At 36.3% G+C, this 21,890-nt stretch overlaps 1 protein-coding gene across 1 annotated transcript in view; it reads right to left on the bottom strand.

The window, feature by feature from the left end:
* The window catches only part of USH2A (usherin), a gene marked incomplete at its 3' end in the record, with an annotated part of 383,577 nt that overhangs the window by 52,462 nt on the left and 309,225 nt on the right, over positions 1–21,890 (bottom strand). The window contains exons 55-60 of the mRNA XM_080341535.1: positions 17,554–17,661; positions 16,840–17,023; positions 16,034–16,191; positions 8,803–8,961; positions 8,004–8,166; positions 1,609–1,963 (exon numbers count right to left, since the gene is read on the bottom strand). Coding sequence (XP_080197661.1) covers positions 1,609–1,963; positions 8,004–8,166; positions 8,803–8,961; positions 16,034–16,191; positions 16,840–17,023; positions 17,554–17,661 — 1,127 coding nt within the window. The remainder of the gene's footprint in view (positions 1–1,608; positions 1,964–8,003; positions 8,167–8,802; positions 8,962–16,033; positions 16,192–16,839; positions 17,024–17,553; positions 17,662–21,890) is intronic.

A 21,890-nucleotide genomic window follows, 5' to 3' on the forward strand; every position in this document is an offset into this window, starting at 1 on the left:
GTTAAAGAAGCACACTGTGGCAACATTATTTAAAAGGCCATTTTGGTAGGTTTTATTACCCACAATACAACCATCTTGGACATTTTCTGTTGTTGTTGGCATGCTTAGAAGACATTGCAATGCATGACCAGCCAGGTCAATTCCGATGCTCAGCTACACACTGCATACTGCTGAAGCAGAGTATTAGAAGCCCTGTAATTTCACTGGTTTTGAAATCTGAGGTGTCACATCACAATTATGATTGTGATTATTATTTTTAAAACAAGTTAAGGGAGCAAAGTACCAAAATCCTACTAAAGTTCAATAACTTTAAAAGCTAACATACTGTGCACTGCAAATGTAACTATTTCAGATGCCAAAAGTATATATTCCTATCATTCAGTTCAGGACCTGTTTTCTGTTTCAGAAAAAAATGTATTACAGACTTAATCCATTTAGGCTTCCAGGAAGCTAGACACAAAACTGCTTTGGAACCATATGATCACAAGAGCAAGACTACTGAGTGGGAAATGTCTCCCTCCCACCTTGTCATGTCGAGATTTTCCTAAGGGAGTTACTTAAACATTACCATTGGGTATTCCAGAGAAAGCTCTTTAGGATCCTATTTGAATGTCAAACAGATACTTTATAATTGGGGTCATTAAGAAGTTACAGGATTTCTGGTGTTATTCAATACAAACATACAATCATTTAGGGAAAATTCTAGGTTTATGAAATAGAGGTGGCACTGATGAGGAAAACCAACCTTATTACAATCTCCTTAAACATTTTCTAAAATTTATTTTCAGGAGACAGCCAAATACAGCAGCTATTGTACTATACAGCTGTTCAGTTCAACTATCTATAAGCTGTCTTACTATAGACAGACTAGAATGTAATATACAGGTTGGACAAGCACTGGTAACTGCCCAAACCATAACCATTTCAGTCACTGATTTACATATTGTTAGTTAGTTCACAAAACAACCTGCCCTTTCCTGAGTCTATTCATCTGCATATACATACTGATTACAAATTTAATATTTACAGACATTCATGTTTGGAAAGTCCCTCGAAGGCAGAGATGTGTTAGCAGTGCAAAGTAACATTCTAATACAAGTACATATGAGGAAAGCAACAATAGATCTGCTTTTATTATTGATGAATTATGAGGGGAATATGCAAATGCATTGCGTGTATGAACTATGTAATTACTAATTAATTCATTAACTCTGTGATTCCAACTAAATTACAAAATTAGAATTATATACAAAGAGGACTGGTTTTGTTGTTCTTTGTGCATATCCTGTGAAACTATTTTGACAGTCAGACAAAAGGTCACGAGAACATTTTCAGAGTCAGGCTGACAAAGTTACATGCATGTGCTTTAATCCTCCACATATGACCCATCTATGCTTTCAAGTAATCAACTTGCCTCTACCAGGAACTAGATATTAATGTGAAATGTTTCAGTCTGTATTGGGGTCAAAAACAAAATCTAAACCAAAAAAATTACTGGCAAATGGAAACCTCACTTTTCCAATCAATGTTAAATGAGATTTTAAAATACCACAGAGATGAAAGCAGAGTAAAAACAACTTGAAACTGTTTTTGTGGTCCAGTTCTTACCGTTACGGTTAGCGCTGTAACAGGCGGGATGCTAAATGTCGGATCGTTGCGTTTTTCTTGATAAACAACTTGATACAGAGATATAACGCCATTAGGAGAGACTGGCTGGGTCCAGTTCAACTGTACAGAGTACGCGCTTGTTGCTTGTGCCGAAGGGGGTCCCATGCCCCATGGGGAAGCCTCTAGAGTTTGTGTTGAAGCCCACAGGCTGTCCACTGACCCCACAGCATTTTGAGCTCTGACACGGTATTCATACAGAGTAAAAGGCTGTAGAGCATCGGACGCATCAATAAATTCCAAAGCTCCTTCAGCCCAGATGAACAAAAGCAGCTCTTCTTGACTGCCCACAGGACGTCTGAAATTAAATCAAAGGCAATGTGTTCAAAATTGAAAGTAATTTGAATAGTCCGATGGTAGTAGATCCTGAAGTTCTAAGTTCAACCTGTACCTCAGAAAAGTACAGAACTGATTTCTGTGCATTACACACACTCAAGGAACTGCCTACCTGTGTTTGCATCTTAAATGTATTTCCCTGAACTTGTGTTAGGTGCTGAGTAGTGAAGAAGAGATTTTTGAGGCAATCATTCAATTATTCTCCTTTATCTAGAAGAATACTCTAAAACATGTCAAACAAGTGTGCTGTCACAGTCCACAGTAACAGAGAAGCAATGCAATAGTATATTGTCCTTTTAGGATAGAACACATCAGATATGAGACTTTCAGAATTTAGAACATGAAATTTTAAATCCATATGTAGTTGTAAGTAATGACTTGAATTGCAATACGTGTGAAGGTTTTCAACATTTCTGAAAATCAAACTATTTATGAAGGTACTCACCTCAACATCCTTCATTAATGGAAAACTTATGATGAATTTACTTCAGAAAAATGTTACCTAGTGAACAAGGGATAAATATTCTATCATGCCCTCAAAACCAAAGCTGTGCACTTTTTAATACTGATTTGCTCACAATAAGTATCCCATTTGTTCTTGTGAATGCAATAAGTAATCCCTTGTGCATAAACTTAGCAGAATTTGCAGCTCCACCAGAAAAAAACAGAGTAAAATATCACAAGTGGTACTTTCTATAATAAACTACGTATTTTTCCCTGTGCTCTTTTTGTTTAAAAATGCAAATTGAAGACATATGAAGACAATTCACTGTACAGGCTCTTGGCACACTGGGTATATATTTTTGTACATATGTGTATATATCTGTATGCATACATACATGCACACACATATATATATACATATATGCATTTGTATAGCATTTCAACTACAGATCTGCTTGTGTTGAACCTGGTGATATTCTGAGTACCAAGAGAAGATTACAGATGATCCTCAATCCCTTTCTAATGTGTCCCCTTCTAGTATATAATTTACAACAGTTCTAATAAGGCAAGCACTCATCTTCAAAACAGAGTTATCAAATCAATTCTTTCACTTGGCATAAAAAATATTTGTGTGAAATTAAGTTGGTTACATTTAAACACTCTGATAAATCTCAATGATGGTTGTGCTGTACTGCACATGAAATTAAGTATTTTCCCTACTCTTCACAGGAACCTTGGACTTTGCAGAATGTAGAAGCACTTTCACCCTCCATGCCAACAACAAAAAACAAATTACATTATCTGCCACTTTTATTGCAAGTAGGGCAAATTTGCAGAAGTAAAATTGGTTTGTGTGACTATTGGTTGTCATCATCACTACACACACACAGAAGCTGAAGAACATTTCTTTGGCAAGAGAAAATCTGTATTTCACAGAATCCTGTTGGATATTATCTTGTTAGATCACCCAGGAATTTCTTTAAAAATACAAGATGCAACAATCTTTAAAAACTGATACTCTTAGCTGCTTGAAATAATATATACTTACGTGTTTACATACAAATATGAAGAATATAATGAATGCGTGTGTGTACACACCTATTTATTCATCCTTCGTGTATATGCTTATATAAGGCATGCATGAATACATTATTTTCTTACATGAAGTTAAGAATTTTTGCTAAACTCTAAGATAAGCAGGCTGTATGGACAGTTTAGTTTGAAAAGGGTAAAGTGTGATTTAAACAAACAAAAACAAGAGAGTTTTGAGTTACAGTGTGCCTAGTGTAGTAAAACAGGCAAATTATAAGATATGTTGATATCGAGAATTGGTTGGCAAAACTGGGTGAAGAATGGCAGGTAGAATAGTCAGGAAAGATTCCCTAGCAATTCTCTCTCTTGCAAAAATATGTCTGGAAGAGTTGAGGTACAAAAGGTCCCATTGACCCCAAAATTCCATCAGCTATTTTTAATACATGTCCCCATGCTCTACTATAATGGCAAATCAAGTCTTACGCAGAACTTTCCCTTAGGTGCTTTCACTGACTTAATGTAAAATTCTGAAAGGTGAATCACTACTATGTCTTCCTACTGCACCTAAAAATTTGTTGTTTTTTTTTTTCTCTGTGTACTCAAAAATGTGCCTAAAAAAAAATCTCTGTAGATAAATGAAAAGGGATTATGTTTTAGTGCAGTAAAGTCACATTTAATGTTTTTTCTCTGACCAAACATTTTGGCATTTAAATAAATACACAAATTTATGTTTTATACATTTTTGAAACTCTGTGATAAACAGTTTTTTCACTCTGAAAGATCAAGTATGCCACTGAGTGTAAGATCATCCACAAGCAAAGCTGTACAATGTAGTCTGGTTAAGTATTTAGATCTTATTACTGCTGAATATTTAATGAATGAAACTTATGGTTAGGTAAATGGTTCCATCTGTAGTGCTAAAAACCTGAATATCTTCATGTATGAATAAACTTTGAACAGAAGTGGTTGAACAGTCTGTAATCATTTCAATCGTCTTAAGATTTAAGATTCAACTGCTCATTTAACTGGAAGTGTTTCTTATGTACAATGAGCTGCAAAGGAGAATAACATTTCCAGGAGCAGGAAGCTGTCTCTTAATCTGCATAGTCTGATTTGCTGCTTACATTTGTGTTACAGATGCTCAGATACAGTTATTTTTATAAGGGCAAATTCTCCCTGCCCCACTGCCAATCTGAGCCAGATGACATGAAGAGGAGAATATAATCTTCTTTGTGACAGATAACTATAGAGCTGTATGCAGACGACTGCAGCAGCACTAACTACAACTCTCACCCCTCGGCTTTCTTATGTGGAAGGAGACTCAGTGAATCCCCGAGGTCTTGCAGGTCAACTCAGAGTTATTCTACACATGTTTACCTTTCACCAGGAAACAAAAAAACATGTTTTGGAAGTGCCTGCTGTTTTCTGTACCAGAGCAGTAGTGATTTATTTCTAGAAACACTGAGAAGTCCTGGGGTAAAATTCAAATAATTGGGGAATCGCACTGTCAAATGTGGGGGAATAATACAACCTCGGCAGTGTTGCCCTTCTGTAGTTTCACATCCAGTTAAACAAAGCAGCCTCACTTGCCATTTGGATTTGGCAAATCTATACTAATATACCTTGTGTATATATATATATATATATACACACACACTAATGTATCTTGTATATATATATATATACACTAAAGTACCTTGTGTGTATATATATATATATATACATACTAAAGTACCTTGTGTGTATATATGTGTATATATATATCTAAAAAAATTTTTTACAGGATTTGATGTCAAAATGTGAACAAAAGGAATCTGAGATTATTACATGAAATATGCTAGTTTAGATTAGGTATTATATGAATTCCAGGTATAAATAAATCCCTTCAGGAGATCTTATACTCGATGACATGCATCTATAAGAATTCTTTTATTAAGCCATCTACTAATACAAGTTCCTTGGAAACTGTCTTTGGCGCAGTTCATGGCTACGGGTATAAGGATAAGCAATAAATTAATTATAAAGAGTCAGTCTAGAAGTCTCTACACTGCAAGTCATAACAGTCAACAGCTACTGAGACACGTCCTCTGTCTTAAATTGCCTGTTAAATTTTTTGCTAGATTTTCACGATCAGGACTGCTCAGCTAATGGGAGCTACATTACAATCTGACATATGTGTACTAAAGAGTACGATCTTACTGAACTTACCTAGACACTTTGACAGAAATTCAGACACTCCCTTAAGCAAGATGTGAACAAAAATGCTTATAATTTTACCAGCAACATTTCTTTCAGCATCATCTTATGTGCATCCTACACAGTGCATGCTGGTGGTCAATAAAGAGCAGTTCCATTAGCTGATGTGACCTATATCTTATTAAAATACAGCAAGAAATATTTCCATAATATTATTTTTCCAGACTAGCAATTTCTGTGGTTGTCACAGGGATGTTATGTAATGATGAATGGAAAGAGAAGTAGACTGCTTGATTGTCTCGTGAACCAAATCTTTTCTCATTCACAATCTCTTCTAAGTTGTGTTCCTTGCCAGAAAAGTTTAAAAGCTTAAGATCTGTGTTTAAAACTGCTATGTGAATTAAAAATAAAATGTCACCCTCTCTCTTCTCATAAACTAACATCTTAATTTTTTGTTTTCTAACAAAAGAGCTGCAAACTTGCAAGTGCTTTATGATTCTAGGGTAAAGAATGAGCCCTGCCATTTTAATGCAAAAATCTGCACACACACTCGCTCCCCAAGCATGCCAGGTTTTGAGTTAAATGAATTTATTTTGGTGGTGATGCAGTAAGGAAGAGGCACATGATGAAGAAGAAATTACATGCCATAACCTCCCATAGAAATACTGCAGTCTTGCTGCTATAACAATGTAAGGCTATGTGTGGCTACAAAATGAAAAAGAACTATGTGCTTACATCCCATTTCTGATTTTTTTGCAGCTATCTGAGAAAGATTTGATATTGTTGTTGTCTAAGCACATTTAAACTTCAGCTGAAATAACTGCCAAGTGATTCATGCCTATGTAGGTGAATATAACGATTGTATCTGGAGCCCCAGTGCGCCATTTTCATTTCACTTTAAATAAAAAACAAAATGTATCTATGTCAGTCAGTGCCCTTCTGCTGTACTCAGAGGTATCAAACAGGCTACAATTATGATTGTGAAGTGATTGTGTCACATTGGAGGAAGGTTTATTGCTTTTGAGTCTGCTAGGCAGTAACACATTCTGTTTCATATTACTCTTTATATCATTGTTTGGCTGTGACTAGAATAATCAAATGCCATCAAATGCTGTCAAATTCAATTTACAGTATTTTTCACTGAAGCAGGCTTTCTGCATTATATTTCCTGTTTTCCCTTTCTATGGTTGCCATGGAATAGCAGGAGTAATCATCAGCTTTATTTACAAAACCAACAGAGTGAAGATATGTCCTGGGCTATAACATACACTTTATTCCTCTTTATACAGGTGAGGGACTTGGGTTTTTTTTTGATCAGCCAATTAAAAAAAAAAAAAAGGCAAACAAAAGGATACCTCAAGAGAGCAGGAATTTTTAGAGACTACTAATGTGTTTAAGGCAAAAGTGAATTTATATTAATTACCCCTGCTGATTCCAAAAGGTAATTTGATTGCCTGTCTTCTCAGTCACAGCTCTAATACAATAAAATGCCCCAAACTCTTTGTGGGAAGCTAGGTCCAGCCCAGCATATATTTGCCACACATATTTAGAGTGGGGAAAACCAGGAACTTCAGAGTTTAGATTCCTCTCCATTACACGGCTTGAGTTTTATATTCTCTGCCTTTCTGAAGCTATTCAAGAAGGTCCCTTCAGCAAGCTTTTAAAACAAGGTCGATGTGCACAGCAGACACCAGCACCAGCTATTTTGATACTTCCCTAAACACAGTTACCTATATAGAAGAATCCTCATGCAGAGGTTATGAAGCTCCTCATAAGGGGTGAGGCTATGTCAGTCAACCACCTAGACAGAGCAACTGAATACACACACCAAGGAACATTAATAGATGCTCTGTAATCACACTCCAAATTACTAACAAACAGGAAAATAATTTCTCTTGGAAAACTGATCTGTGATCTGGAACCTAGATACCTTTCTTTTCTTTTTTTTTTTTTTGCTTTTAAAAACCTCAGAAATTATGAATTACTCCTATTTCCATTCCAAAATTCTCAACCATCTATCGGAGAGGACTGAAGAATGTACTTAGTGATCTTGGTAAACACAATGAGAGCATCTAAAAATTTTTATCTGTCCCTTTGAATTTTTAAAAATGTATTTTCACCTGCTTTTTGTCATTTGTAGATCAGAAAGATGATTCTTGTCTCAGATCTTATTCTCATCTTGTCCAATCAGCATCTTACCTTAGTGTTTGAAAGTTAACATACATTTTACCATATACTTCTACACATTTTTTTCACCTCTTAGTATATGAAGGAATAAGGAAATGAACACTTCAGTGAGATTCAGGATCTGAGACGATAAAATAATTTACCTGTGAATAAAGTAGTTAGTAATGACGCCATTTGGTTTCTTAGGTGGTGCCCATTTCACTTCAATGAGTGCAGATCCCATTGCTTTAACGACAGGTGGGCTCAGTTCTCTAGGAGGTGCTTCAGCAGTTCTTGAATATGTTTGACCACCCACTCCACACCCACCTACAAAACCAGAAGTTTGCTTAGTAATGAGAGCTTCCTCCTCAACAAAAAAATACAGTAAAAGCAAATGAATGTCAAGTAAAGAAGCTGCTGATGAAATGGTGCCTCATTTCATTATTAAATACTCATTTAAGCTACTACATCCCCATTATTGAATTGTTCCTGATTTTCACCAGAGCAGGTGAGGAGAGAATTGGTTCTAAAGTGTCATTTTAGAAAGACTTATTTCAACGCGAATTTGAAAATTTCCACTAAAGTCAATGAATTTTGTAATACTTGGGCTCTTCTCTCCTGCCTTTATGATTACCACTTCTGGTTGATGAACATTTACAGAACTAATTTTGTTCTATATGTGCATATTCAAAAATTGTTAAGCTATTTCTGAAGAGCTTTTAATATAATGACACATATTACCTAAAATACATTTTTAAAATCTCCATTTAAAATATTCATGATATAATATGGAGAAATATTTAATGCTTCATCGAATGCTAGGCCTTTTTTTTTTTTTTTTCCTAGGTAAACATTTGACTCCAATGTAGGAATAAGATTTTATCTGATTTACTGAATTGAATCTATCCGGAAAATCTCTATTCCCTTCCAGTCACAGAGGTGAGTCTTTTAAAATTATCTTACCATTCTGGCATGCTTGTATTCTTATCTCATACAGGGTGTAGGGATCTAGGCCATCGACAAAAGCAAAATGTGCACGTCCTACTGGCTTCACCAGTAGAGTGGGACTGCTTGCGTTTAGTAAGATGTTGTATTCCAAAGGCACATTGACAATGAATATCCCTGTTGTGAAACAGAGAAGAACCAGTGATTATCTGAAATAGTAACAACAGTGCAGGACAACTTCAAAGAGGCATTCATCATATGCAATTTTAAATGTAAACCCCCTCTGGAGTTTTTTCCTACTGCCTCTTTCGGAAACTACAACCATTTAAATATAAACTGAAACAGGTTAATCTGCAGATCACAACTGGAAGACAGACACTACAGTTGTTAGTTACAAATCAAACTTCAATTCAGTCAATGCCTCTGTTGCAATTGCTACTTCTGGGAAGAGTGACCTTATGATTGCGAACCAGGCAGCTTTTATTTATTTTGGAGGGACAACAGTTACCAAGAACTGCTGTTTGAATATAGAGTCATATGATCAAAAAAGTGAATTGCCACCATTCAGCAAATTATCCCTTTTTAGCCCAGCAGCAGTAGCTGAGTGTAGGTTCTTAGCCTGCTTTACCAGTAAAGTACAATACACTAGATTGAACCAAGAAACATATTATTTCAACTGATATAAAAACAAACTGTTTAGTTTTTGTTGAAGACAAAATCCTCAATTTTTACTATTTTGTTTTAGCTCAAACCTTTTCCCCATCTCATGCTGTCAAGTCCTATTTTTCCAGTTCTGTTGAGAAGGTTCCTGGATTTTCTCTCTCTCTTTTTTTTTTTCCTTTGGTTTGTTTGCTTGTTTTATTCTTTGTTGGTGGTGTTTTTGTTTTGGTGGACTTTTTTGTTGGTTTAGTTTAGTTTTGTAATTAGAAACTGGGCTGTAGGCTTTTTATGTTTTTGTCTGCTATGTACTGTTCTATGCAGACAGCATCAATTTCATAAAACCATGAGAATAATCAAAGAAGAGCATCTGTTAAGTGTGTTTCCTTTACTCTGCAGTCACGTAAGGCAGAGTCTTAAGAAAGAACAAAGTACAAAGTAGACAAGGCATCTTTCTGAAATGCGTACATTTCTCTTTCAACATAATATATATTTCAGATGTCACAGAGATGTCTTTGTGATTGCACCAAGAACCAGATGCCTATGAGCAGTTCTGAGAAGTGTCCAGATCTTGAGAATCCTTCCCTTCCTAATTTTGGAAAACAACTCCATTATTTCTCCTAATTGTGGTCTTGGTCCTTTTCTGATAAAGTATCTACATTGATGCTATTACTCTGAAGCTACAAATAGCATTTTTTCCACTGTAGTGCACCTTTCAGGTGGATTTTTTTTAAGCTAAGTTTGTAAGTGAAAATGCAAATTAACTAAACAAAAAAATTACAAGAAATCAGAGAGATTTCAAGTTTCTTTGTGGTACTATAAGCAACTGATGTACTTTGGAAGATCAGAAAAATCTTTCAAATACCAAGCTTTTACAATTCTCAGAAGAGGACATAAAAATCCCAAGGAAATATGATGTTGCTGTCTCACTAGATGCTAGACAAAGGAAATGCCTTTACACTAAAAAGCTGAAAAAACAGCCCTGAAGTGGAGGCATGACTTCAATCGTATTCAACCGCTCAGCTCACAGGAAGAAAAAAGGTGCTGATATTACTCATTGGAAGAGGTAAAGGGAGAATGATATAGAAAGTGCAAAAATCCAACTGTAGAATCTTCCTTTTTACAGTGTAGAAGTTTCAAGGAAAGTGCCAAGATCTAATCATTAAGAATGGAATAACAGAAATACAACTTTTAAAGTTGTGCAGCATGTTACAGAGTAAACCTCTGAGAGGTGATCTTGAAGTAGATGGCTTCTGCAATGAAGAAAATTTTTTTGTCTGTGATATATGGAGGATGAAATACTTGGGAACAGTGCACTTGAGTGTGAATTGTGTAATTATACCAGTAATTAAAGATATATTATTACACCTAAACTAACTTTTTTTTTTCCCCCTATAGTTGGAGTGCCTGTAAAGAACAAAAGAGAAGATCTAAAAGTAAGAGCTTGAAATGGTAGACAGCGCATCAAATAGAAACCTTTTTTAAATCTCACAGATAAGGTCCCCTTCTCCAGTCCTGACAACAGACCAGATATTTCAGCCAGAAAAACTCCCTGCCTTATGCAAGCGACACGTAATTCACTTCTGTGCATCTAATCAGGGCATTTATTCTAGGCAAAATTCACCAGAAACCTTTGAAATTGGAACTGTTCAGAATGCTTGATTTCCCAAGGAAGATTAAATACAAACAAGGCCAGCTGAATCTAGACAGCAATATGCAATAAAGGACAATTATTTAAAAATAATTAACCTATCCATGTCCAACATTCTGTCCATATCTCAGCAGAAATGCTAAAAAAACCCAAACAACCAAAACCCTAAACCTTAAAATTCTTCCAAATGCTGCAATATATTAGGAATGATATCAATAATAAATCTACTCAGAAGAAAAAAATATTCTTAAGAAGTGAGCATGATTGTAAATAAGTAAACATACTGAAAAATTCTGATATCTAATGGAAATCTTTCTACAATTTGACAAAATTCATTAAATGCCAAGTTCAAAGGATCACTTTATAATCAGAAAATAAAAATATATATACTCATACAACATAGGAACTTGGAAAAAAAGCTTTTTCTTCCAGAATAGCCTTCAGCATCTGTGGCCAGTCTGAAAGTACTACTTTGTGTGCTTTGATGACTGAAGGAAATGAAATGGGCATATTTGTTAAAGTCAGCTGGGAAACCACACGACTTGGTTAGTTCCAGAGTTCATAAATTTATGTCAGAATAAAAGGAACCATAAAAGCACAAGTGAACCAATTTACCCTAAGTGCAAATGGCAGTTTTGTTATTTGGTGTCAAAGTTACCATGAGCACAATGACAACCTGCCATAACACATTTTCATGTTCACTAAAGAACAAGGATTTAGTTGGTTAATATTCCCGGCAATACTCTTTTTCATAATTTACAACAACTAGATGCTGATAGGTTATTTAACATTTATGAAGTTAAGATGTAATCAGAAAAACCCTGATTATCTTTACAAATAAAAAAGTTAAATTATTCCATTTTTTTTTCTCTGAGACTTCATTTCATGGCAATGGCACATTTTGCAATGGGACAAGTCAATCAAACTAAACCTTGGTTTTTTGTGGGCATATTTGGATAACATTTAATGGACAATTCTGTGCAAAACTCTGCAAATTAGGTTTGATGGCTCAGTGTATTTCAAAAGTAAGGTAGCTCAAAAATAGAATTTGCAGCACAAGGTGCTTAAAATTGGGGGGGAAGAGCCATAGTCTATTCTACAGACTCGTCACCAAAAATCTGTTTGAAGTCAACTGCTGAAAAATTGTTTAATAAGTTAAACCCAATCACAACTGATGTAAAATAGTTGAACAGTTTCCCTTATAGTAAACAAACACTAAAATAAGTATGTAATATCTTTTATTCTAAAACAAGTAAGAGTAAAATTATAGTTTAATATTTAACTTCACAAAATAAATCAATCTATTTGGCTTCCTGAGATTAGGTATTTAAATTAAGCTTCAAATATCCAGATATCTAATTCCGGTTCTATGATGTATTTCCAACAACATTCTGAAGACAGTAGCAACTGGAGACACTGACTGCTTTAAAGATGCAGAACATTGGATGCTGAGCTTGAAAACCTTGTCCTACAGTGATATGGAGCAAATAATAATTTACATGAGGAAAAAAAAAAAGAGGAAATGTAACACTAGGACACCATAAAGGAGAAACCATGTTGGCTGGGGAACTTAAGAAACAAACAAATGTAATTCAAATACCAAATTTGATCCCAAGAATAAAGAAGAAATGTGGACATATTACACAATTTTCATTCTAATTGACCAGAGGTAGATAGAGTGTTACAACATGATGAAAGAAGACATTTTCATCCAGATGATCACTAATATACAAAGCAAGTAACCTAGGAGCAGAGGACAGGATCCTCTTTTGAGCATGTTCAGCTTTCAGGTTATCACCAGCAGTGGCTGAAGACATCTAGAAGAATCAGGCCCCCAGTGAGGACTAGCAGGGTTGTCAATGAGTTGAAATGCAGAATGGCTACCTGCTGACCTGCTAATAACATTCATGGATATGCGTTAGGAGAATTATGTGGTTGGGTTTTTTCCATTCAGCTTTTCTGCTTCTATCCATGGCATTAATAGTTGTTCTACAATAATTGTAACATATCCTTCTGTAGTGTATCAGTGAAATGTACCGTACCTTTGAGGTCTGTGCACTGAGGCAATGCAACACAAGATAATGGGATACCTATTTCAGCAAATAAAGTCCTATTTTCCATAGTGAGTGAGGTGTGTCAAATATTTTTTCTGAATCCATCACTTTAACTGCTACTCGGCCACCTTGCTATTTAGCTAAGCCAGGAGTTTAGAAATGCTGCACATCTATAAAGTCATAAGATTTAGATACATTACAGATGTTGAAACGTTATAATTAAAGCCATTCAAAAGGAAGGTATGTGTAATATGATGCCCATAATTAATCCTGTGGGTGATTACTTGATCCAAATTTATTACAGCAGAGAAGAAGATAGAATGCCAAAGCATACCTGATATCCACAGACAGGAAGACACTATGACCAATTACCCTCTCATCAAAACTTGGTTAATGAAAAGCACTTTTATTTATTTATTTTTTTTTTCCACAGAGACTATATAGATTAAAACAACTGTCTTGTCCAAGAGTGACTGCCAAGCCTGACAATCCGTATAACAAACACTGCACTCTGGGTTTATGAGGGAAACCTGTATTATCTCAGTGTAGCGTATTGTGAAACAAGGGTTCATACACAGAGTAAAATAGATCAGAGAAAAAAAAAAGTTATGCCATGCACAATGACATAAAAAAGGATAAAAAGTTGCAGACTGTTTAGGCTAATCCTACCAAGATAACGCTGTATGTGGCCCCAGACACCTGCATGCATAGGACCTGTTAATGGGATGTATGCCATTCCAGAAGATCAGAACCTTCCAACAAAAACCTCCTCACAGTCTTCCACTTGGGAAGAAAAACAGTTGGAGCACAAAGGCCTCAGAATGAGCATAAAGCAGGATTATGAAGGGTCACACAGGGTTTCTTTCAATAGCACTTACTAACATTTCTCTGCTGCTAGTACTCCCCATTCCTGTAAGAACAGCTAGTGGCCCTGAGATGCTATAATAAGAGGAACGGCAAGTTTTGCTTTCCTGTCTGCCCAATGGAGGTAGTGTGTTAAAAACAATCCCTTATTCATACTTAAAAGCTTAAATAATTGGCCCCAAAATGAGAAGGCAGAGAAGAAGGGACTCAGTCACCAAATATCCACAAAAGTGAGATAAGTGTTCAAGGTGCATCCCAGTACCTGGGCAGAAGGACATGTGCCTCTCCCTGGCTGAGGAGAATTGATACAGCCATGTGAACACATCAACTCTGCATCCTCCACAGAGCCATAATGTCCAGCCTCATCCTCACCCCTCTGATGATGTAGTTTTAGGGATACATGAACCTTTATACGTACAGTCCTAACTGCAACATAACCAAATGTACTACTTAGAGCCTGGTTCTCCTAGCAGGCTTGTTACCTACTGTAACAGGAATTAGAACAGCTGGAAAAGAAAAGGTCTGGAACAAGGACAAGCTTTTCTGGGAAATACCCCACTCTTCACAAGCCTACACTATTCCAGTATATTCATATGTTTTAAATCTATGTATAATGTTGTTGAATATTTTGTACCTGAAATTATATTTATTATTGAAACTATAATACAGCATGAGTCACTTTCCAGTAAAATCAGCTGTAGATTACATGCCATTGGAATTCACCTGCCTTCTGCTGGGTTCTAAATCCTTTCAGGCAGCAGGGGGAAAAGTTTAATTTAAGATTTTAATCTTTTTCATATATTATAGCATTTCTATAATGGATTTTGTGCTTCTGAAAACTAAAAGATTGACAGCTGAGGGTATTATAGATTTATTAATCATTGCTTAAATGGGTAGGGTGAACACTGCTAAGCACTGCCACAATACTTGCAATCCCAGCCTTGAAGGCAAACCACTTTTTCTAGGTGACTTTATTTTTAATGACAATTGACTCTACTGTGACTGCTATACAAGGAAATAACATCTTAAATAATTAGGAAGAGGAGACATCAAAAACTTTCCTGAGATCATTGATAAACCACACATGGTTATTATTGCAAGATGCAAGCATCTGAAGTTTATTAAAAAAAATTACCTAATTTCTACTGAAAAAAACAATATCTGGAAACTGGGAAACACCTTGCTGGAGATGAACTGCACTAGACAGAAAATTGTTCATTTACAATGCTCTCATCCCACAATAACTACTGCATATAATTTTTATAACATCAGTAAAGTACACCAATTGCTTAAGCTATGATCTGTATTAATGAAAGAGAGCACGGTCTCTCATACAAAAATATGCTATTATTCAATTATTCCTTCTTAGTCTACCTCTGTAGCAGGCGGAGACAGCCAGAAGAGTGACAAGAGGAAAAATATTTCTTGGCTTTTGCTGACCCAGCCTCCAAATAACACTATGGTGCTCTGATAAATAAAATTTACTCAATCAGGTCAAAGCTAGCACAGGATCTCTGTGTCACGCTCTTACACCTTTTGCTAAAGGAGCTCAGCACTGCATACCTGAGGGAAACATGGACATTTTAATGGCCAGGATGGCTATCAAGATATCATCAACCCAAAAGGTTGGCAGGTTTTCCTGTTGATAGCTCAGATTAGTCTGAACAGTATGGAAAACTTATTTTCAGTGTAATTTTTGTATTGTTTTGTTGTTGTTGTGTTGTGTTTTGTTTTGTTTTTTCCTTAATACTTGCACTCAATAATAGTTTACAAGATCAAACTAACATACAGATTTTCGATCAGCTAATCCTCACAATACTTATGTCAAGTACATAGGTCAATATTATTAAAATAATATGTCTCTAGGAAACAGCAGCTTTAGACACTGGTTATTTAAATCACGCAAACACTAAAAACAAACACAAAGAATAAAAATATCAGAATGATTCAGCTGCCTGCCTAAATATACTAATTTTTCCATCTTTTCATTTTGCTACAAAGTACTACATAAATACATTTTTACCTGGCACGTCCCAAGCTAGAAATATAGAATATGCATCAATTACTGTGACATTATATGGGACATGAATTTTCTCTGGTGTTCCTACTGGTGTTTGTATAACATATTTATCACTAGTGTTGCTGCCGCCCCAAGTGCTGGCTTCCAGCTGGTAAACATATCTGCGCAAACACAAAAAGATCAGTAGACACTATGGTTAGAAGCTTTAGGCATATCAGTAATAAAACATTTCCACTTTCACCAATTTAAAGTGAATAGGCTATACAAAGAGTATTACAAATACTGCATTAGTGAAGATTTTCACTTATAAGTTTTCTTAATGTGAGAAAAGTAACTATTTACTTATAATAATAATTGTAATACTAAAATTCACATTAGCTTACATAAGAGAGAGAAGTATTGACTCAAAAAGTGCCAAAGCCAATTTCAGAATGGCCTCTATTAAAAAATCAGCAGCCGCTACTTTTAAGCCAGTATGTTCAAAATGCATAGAAACACTATAAAGCATATTCAGTCCTGTCTGCTGTATAAAGACTTAAATTTTTCTGATATATTCCATGAGGGAAAAATACAACCAATGAGACTGCAAAAACCAAACAATGAAAAAAAAGGCCTTCCCCCTTTGAATCAGAATGTAAAAACAGACAAGTCCTTTGATAAAGGCTACCAATTTTTCAGTAATCAAGTAATATTGTAAGAGATTTTTCTTTTGTTAAAAGAGTAACTTATATTTTGTATATTTCACAAACACATGTACATGTATTTTGAAGATATTTCACATGTTACCAGAGCTCTTTAATGTGTCTTACCTACTGTTAGGCTGCAGGTTAACATCTGTGAAATTCAGGTCTGTACGACCACCCAGGAAAATCTCTTCTCCATCACGAAATAATCGGTACTGAGTAATGAGTCCATTAGGTTTCTTTGGTTCTGTCCAGTAGATTTCCACTTCTGTTGAGCTGACTATGATGTGATGAGGTTTTGGCCATACCCCTATTAATATCATGACACTATTTTAACTTTATGCCAGAAATATAGTTTTGATTTTTGTTTTTGTTTTGTTGTTTTTGTTGTGGTTTTTTTTTTCCCCACAGTTTATGCTGCTGCTTTCAGCAATGTAATAAAAACATAAAACATTGCCAGAGACAATGACAATGTTTAACACACTTTCTGTATTAATCCTATATCAAATGCAACCAAATAGACAAGGTACAGGTTAATGGAGAACAAGGCCAAAGGCTGCAGCCTTTATATTCCCAGTTGTCTATGCATATAAAAAATACACATCTGCTAATTCTAACTTGGGGAAATTGTTACAAAAAGAAAGTAGAAATGCAATGCCAGGCAGTCAGTATAAAGAGTGTGTTAAGATACAAATATTCGGACATGAATTCTCTTGTGTAAATTTATAAATGATAACTTGATGGATGATAGCAGGGTTTTGCACTTTGTTAAACTGTTAGAAAATACAAGCCCATGTGACCATTTCTTTGCATTTCTATAAGAATGCCTTCTTCCCTTACCATGAGGAGCAGCTTGTAAAGTTTGACCTGAAAATGGTTGGCTATAAGCACACCCAGCAGATGTGCAGGCAGTAAGGATGAAGCTGTAATTAGTGTACGGCTGCAGACCTAGAAAGAACAAAGAGAGGTTAGACTGAGATGTTGACATCTGACATTCCAAGAATTGTATCGCTACATAGAAAGTTACTGGACTTAAAGTTAACTTTTAGTATTTTTGGCAAACAAAAAAGTGTGAGCCATTCTAATTTTACATCTGAATAATACTGAAATGGTAAATTATTGCTAATTTAGATATGTGTCCTCTAGTATCTTAAAAGACCTAACAAAACAATTCAGATTGAATGTATGCCTATGCTGCAATAGATCTATGGATGTCCTTCCTATAGACATATCTGAATTAGCTTCAAATCAACTAACTTAAGTGGCACTTGCCATGCAGATACAACAGTCCAGATCTCTACAGAGATTACCATCTGAAAATTTAGCCAGTCTCTGAGGTGTGTTTCATTGGGTTTTTTAACCTATACTACTGCCTGTATAAAATTGTTAAAAATTAACTGGAAGGCATCTAAACATACTTGGCACAAACATAATCTCCATCACTGTTAATGGCTGTAGAAATTAAAAGGTTTCCAGCTGATAAGCACCTGAAAGTGTAATTGCTTAGAGTTTTGGACTCGAAAGCTGAAGAGCCTGTAATGTTTTGAAAATGTATTATAAATATATTTGCAACAATAACAAAAGACAATAAAATACTCTCTTACTTGAACATGAAATCTTCTACTATATTGCAAACATGTCAAAAGACAGTCTGTTCTTGCTCCCTTCCCAGCTTACATTTGTTCAAATTTTTCCCCTATTTTTTACAAGATTTTACCATAAATGCTACAAAGCAGTTAGAAACAAGACTGTCAGCCAAGGCCTCTCCATTACAAGATATTAATTTTAGTTACCTGTATTTTTTAAAAAGCTATTTTTTCAGTTCGGATCTTCTATGCTGGACATCCTTGAATAAGACTAAAAGAGAATATATTTCTTTGACCTTTCCTTGGAAATTTTCAAACATCCTTGTGCTGTGTGTCAATGCCTTTGGATTTGACCTCAAGTTACCTGCAGCTTAAGAATTTGACTTTAGGACTCCTCATAAAACTGTACTTGAAATTTGGCTAAGATACTAAGCTGTCAAAATAGCCATTTCTGCAAACCCATTAAAGGCCTCTTGCAGCTAAATCATTAAACATGAAGACCACTGTGAGCCTGTCTTGAACATCTCAGAGTTCAGGTTTAACCGTTTGATCAGATGCTTCATGGGGCATGCTCCAGCCCAGGTTACAAGGTCTTTGCCAAACTATTCTTCTGGGTATGTCTTGAAGTTGATGTTAAAGATGATATTATCACTCACAGACACTGGAAACCTCTCTCTTGCATTTTTTCAAGGACCTTCTTGTTAACACCTCATAACATATTTTTTAAAAGTTCCTGTTCATGAATGCAATGAGAAGAATTATAAGAAGCAAATTATATATAACAAAAAAGTCTGAGAAAATATTAAGAGTGCAAAACTGAACACTCATACACTAGAAAACCTCAGCATTAGGACACTCTATGATACAAATTGATCCCTTTTGCATACAGGGTCTGTGTCACAGTCCTATCAAAATTCCCTCCAGCATGTGGTCTCTGGCCTGTATGTAATTTTAAAAATTTTGGTAGTGTTCACCCCTAGTGCATATAGTTGCTTTACTAACACCAACCAGCTGAGCATTGCAAGTGGCTTGTTGCAATAACAGAAGAATTAAAAGGAAAAAAAGAAGAAAAAAAAAATTCTCGCTCAGAAACAAGATGCAGACACAAAGAGGCAGAGAAACTGAAAGCTCCCTGGACCTGACAGCAAGCTGTTTGGGACCTGGCTGTCAGAGGACTTGGTGTCATGCAAAACTTCATACATTTGAGTGCAACCCCTGGTGCCTTCAGTTGCAGCTCAGAGAGCTCAGGAATTAGCAATTCAGGCCCCAGGTCTCAGGCAGGGTGTCTGAAAAATAAAGATGACGTAGTTGTGACAAGCTCTGAAAGCTTGAAAGCCTGAAATGTGTCTTCCTTGGTACCGTAGCCTGAACAGAAATGAAAACCCTGCAGAGCCAGGACAGAAGCCATCTCCCCTCTGGGGCATCCCACGATTCACTCACTGGAACTTTTTAATCCAGCATCTCACAGGATTTAAGAGACCTGCCAGGGTCTGTCCCACCACACAATCTGTGGAGTGGGGTGGGCTGGGCATAGCCCCAGCCCAGTCACCTCCCTGGGACATGGGGCCATGTGTGGCCCAGTCTTGGTGTGGCCCATGGTGGGGCAGGGCAGGGCAGGGCTGAAGGGCAGCACAGCTATGGGCAGGGCTGGAGGGCAGAAGGCTGGGCTGAAATGGGGTGCTGGTTCCCGGGGCAGGGCTGGGGGAAGTCCCCAGGTGAGGCTGGCAGCAGTTCGGCAGAGCTGATGTGGGGGCACGCTGCAGCAGCAAGGCGGCCCTGTGTGCTGCCACTTGACCATCTGCCCAGGACACTGACCCTCTCCATTCTTCCAGTGCCACCAGCCCATCAGCAGTCCACATTCTATCCCTCTGGGCTGGCATCATCCCTGTTTGCGTGCCTTGCTGTGCTCCACATTCACACAAACCTTGGGCTTGCACCTCCCTGACTTCTGCCAAACAGAAAGGAAATTTAGCTTTGGGCAGATACAGAATTAGGCCCCTCTACACCGAGATTGCCAGAAGGAATAAATCTACGGAATAGCAAATGCTGAGGCAGCAGTCCTACGTAAAAGGAGTATTTACTTATTTATTTGCATTCCACCCCAGAAGAGACACAGCTTGTGGATTGAATGAGGCAGTAATCCTATGTATAAAGGATGTGCTACTATGTAATGCAGACTGCTTGTGTGAGAGAGGCTGAATTAGGATTACACAGGTCAATTGAGAAGTATTATAGAGGTCAATTTTTAAGTGCTTGGCTTTGTGACCTTAATAACATACTTTTGATGTAACTCATGTGCCTAATTGTAATTACATCAAGAACAATTTGATTCTGTGACAAGAAAAAAGTCTGTGCAAGATCTTTGTTTATAAACAAATCATTGCTTGTAGCCATTATGAAGATATTTTAATTAAAATATATTACAAACAAATGGAGAGAAAGAATAAGCAACAATTATGTAGAAAGGTAAAATACTGAATGGAAGATAGGCAGGCTGCTTACAAATTGAACAAGACATGAAGGAGAGAAAATAAAGAGATGACTCAGAGGGACAGCCCTGGCTGTAACCTAATCATGAACTAGAGGAGAAGAAAAATCATCTGAACATGCCGTAAAAAAGTAAGAAGGGAGAAAATGACAGTTGCAGACTAGGGAGAGGCAAAGGCATGGAGGAAAGCCAAGTATTTAACATTTCAGTATAGGAAAGATTACTGTGGCAACAAATTACTTGAATTCCCCTAAAGGGAGTCATGTTCACTTTTAAAGGAAACATGCATAATAAAGCAATACTCATTTTCAACTACACTTTAAAGAGAAAAATGGGCATTAAAAAAAGAGCACATGGTTTCACTAAATTTATTGGTGAAATTCTGGTATCTGAAACCTCTAGTCATACATGGAGCAGTCACTGCAGATTTTTATCTAGATTATTAAAGCTTTGCATTAAACACATCATCTTATGCACACTTTGGAAAGCTCTGTGCAAATCTATGTATGTAATTAATAATAAAAATAACAAGTAAGATAATCTTGAAACATAAACAGCATTTTGCCTTCCCAATTTCTCTGCTTGATTGTTCACTAGAGGATACTTCTCCCTTTTTGTTTTTGCTTTAATATTTTACCTGTTTATTTATTTATTTATTAGACTTAGGAGTCTATTTTGTTATGGCAGCATTCGTCATTTGCCAAAAGGCTATGAAACGGTGGGTTTTGGTATGGTTTGTTTGTGTTTGTTTGTTTGTTTTTGTTATTGTTGGTTTTGGTTTGGGGTTTTTTTGTGTGTTTTTTTGTTTTTTTTTTTTTTAAGAATGCATTCCTCTATTAGCCAAATCAATTCCTTCTGATACTGTTTGTCTCCATTTGTGGATATGGCTCCAGCAAGGTCAGTAATTAGCTCCTAGGCTAACACTCCTGGGCCCCACCATGGGAATTTTATTCAGGAGGATGTCAGATTGCTGACCACAGCCTCACACAACCCCTCCACTCCCAAGAGTTTCCTTTAGATAAATAGCACTCATGATTCAGTACTGCATGGAGATAGAGTTGACCAGTGACAACCTTTTTGTATCCCTTCAGTTTTCACTACCC

This window comes from Nesoenas mayeri, assembly GCF_963082525.1.
Source record: "Nesoenas mayeri genome assembly, chromosome: 3".
NCBI lineage: Eukaryota > Metazoa > Chordata > Aves > Columbiformes > Columbidae > Nesoenas > Nesoenas mayeri.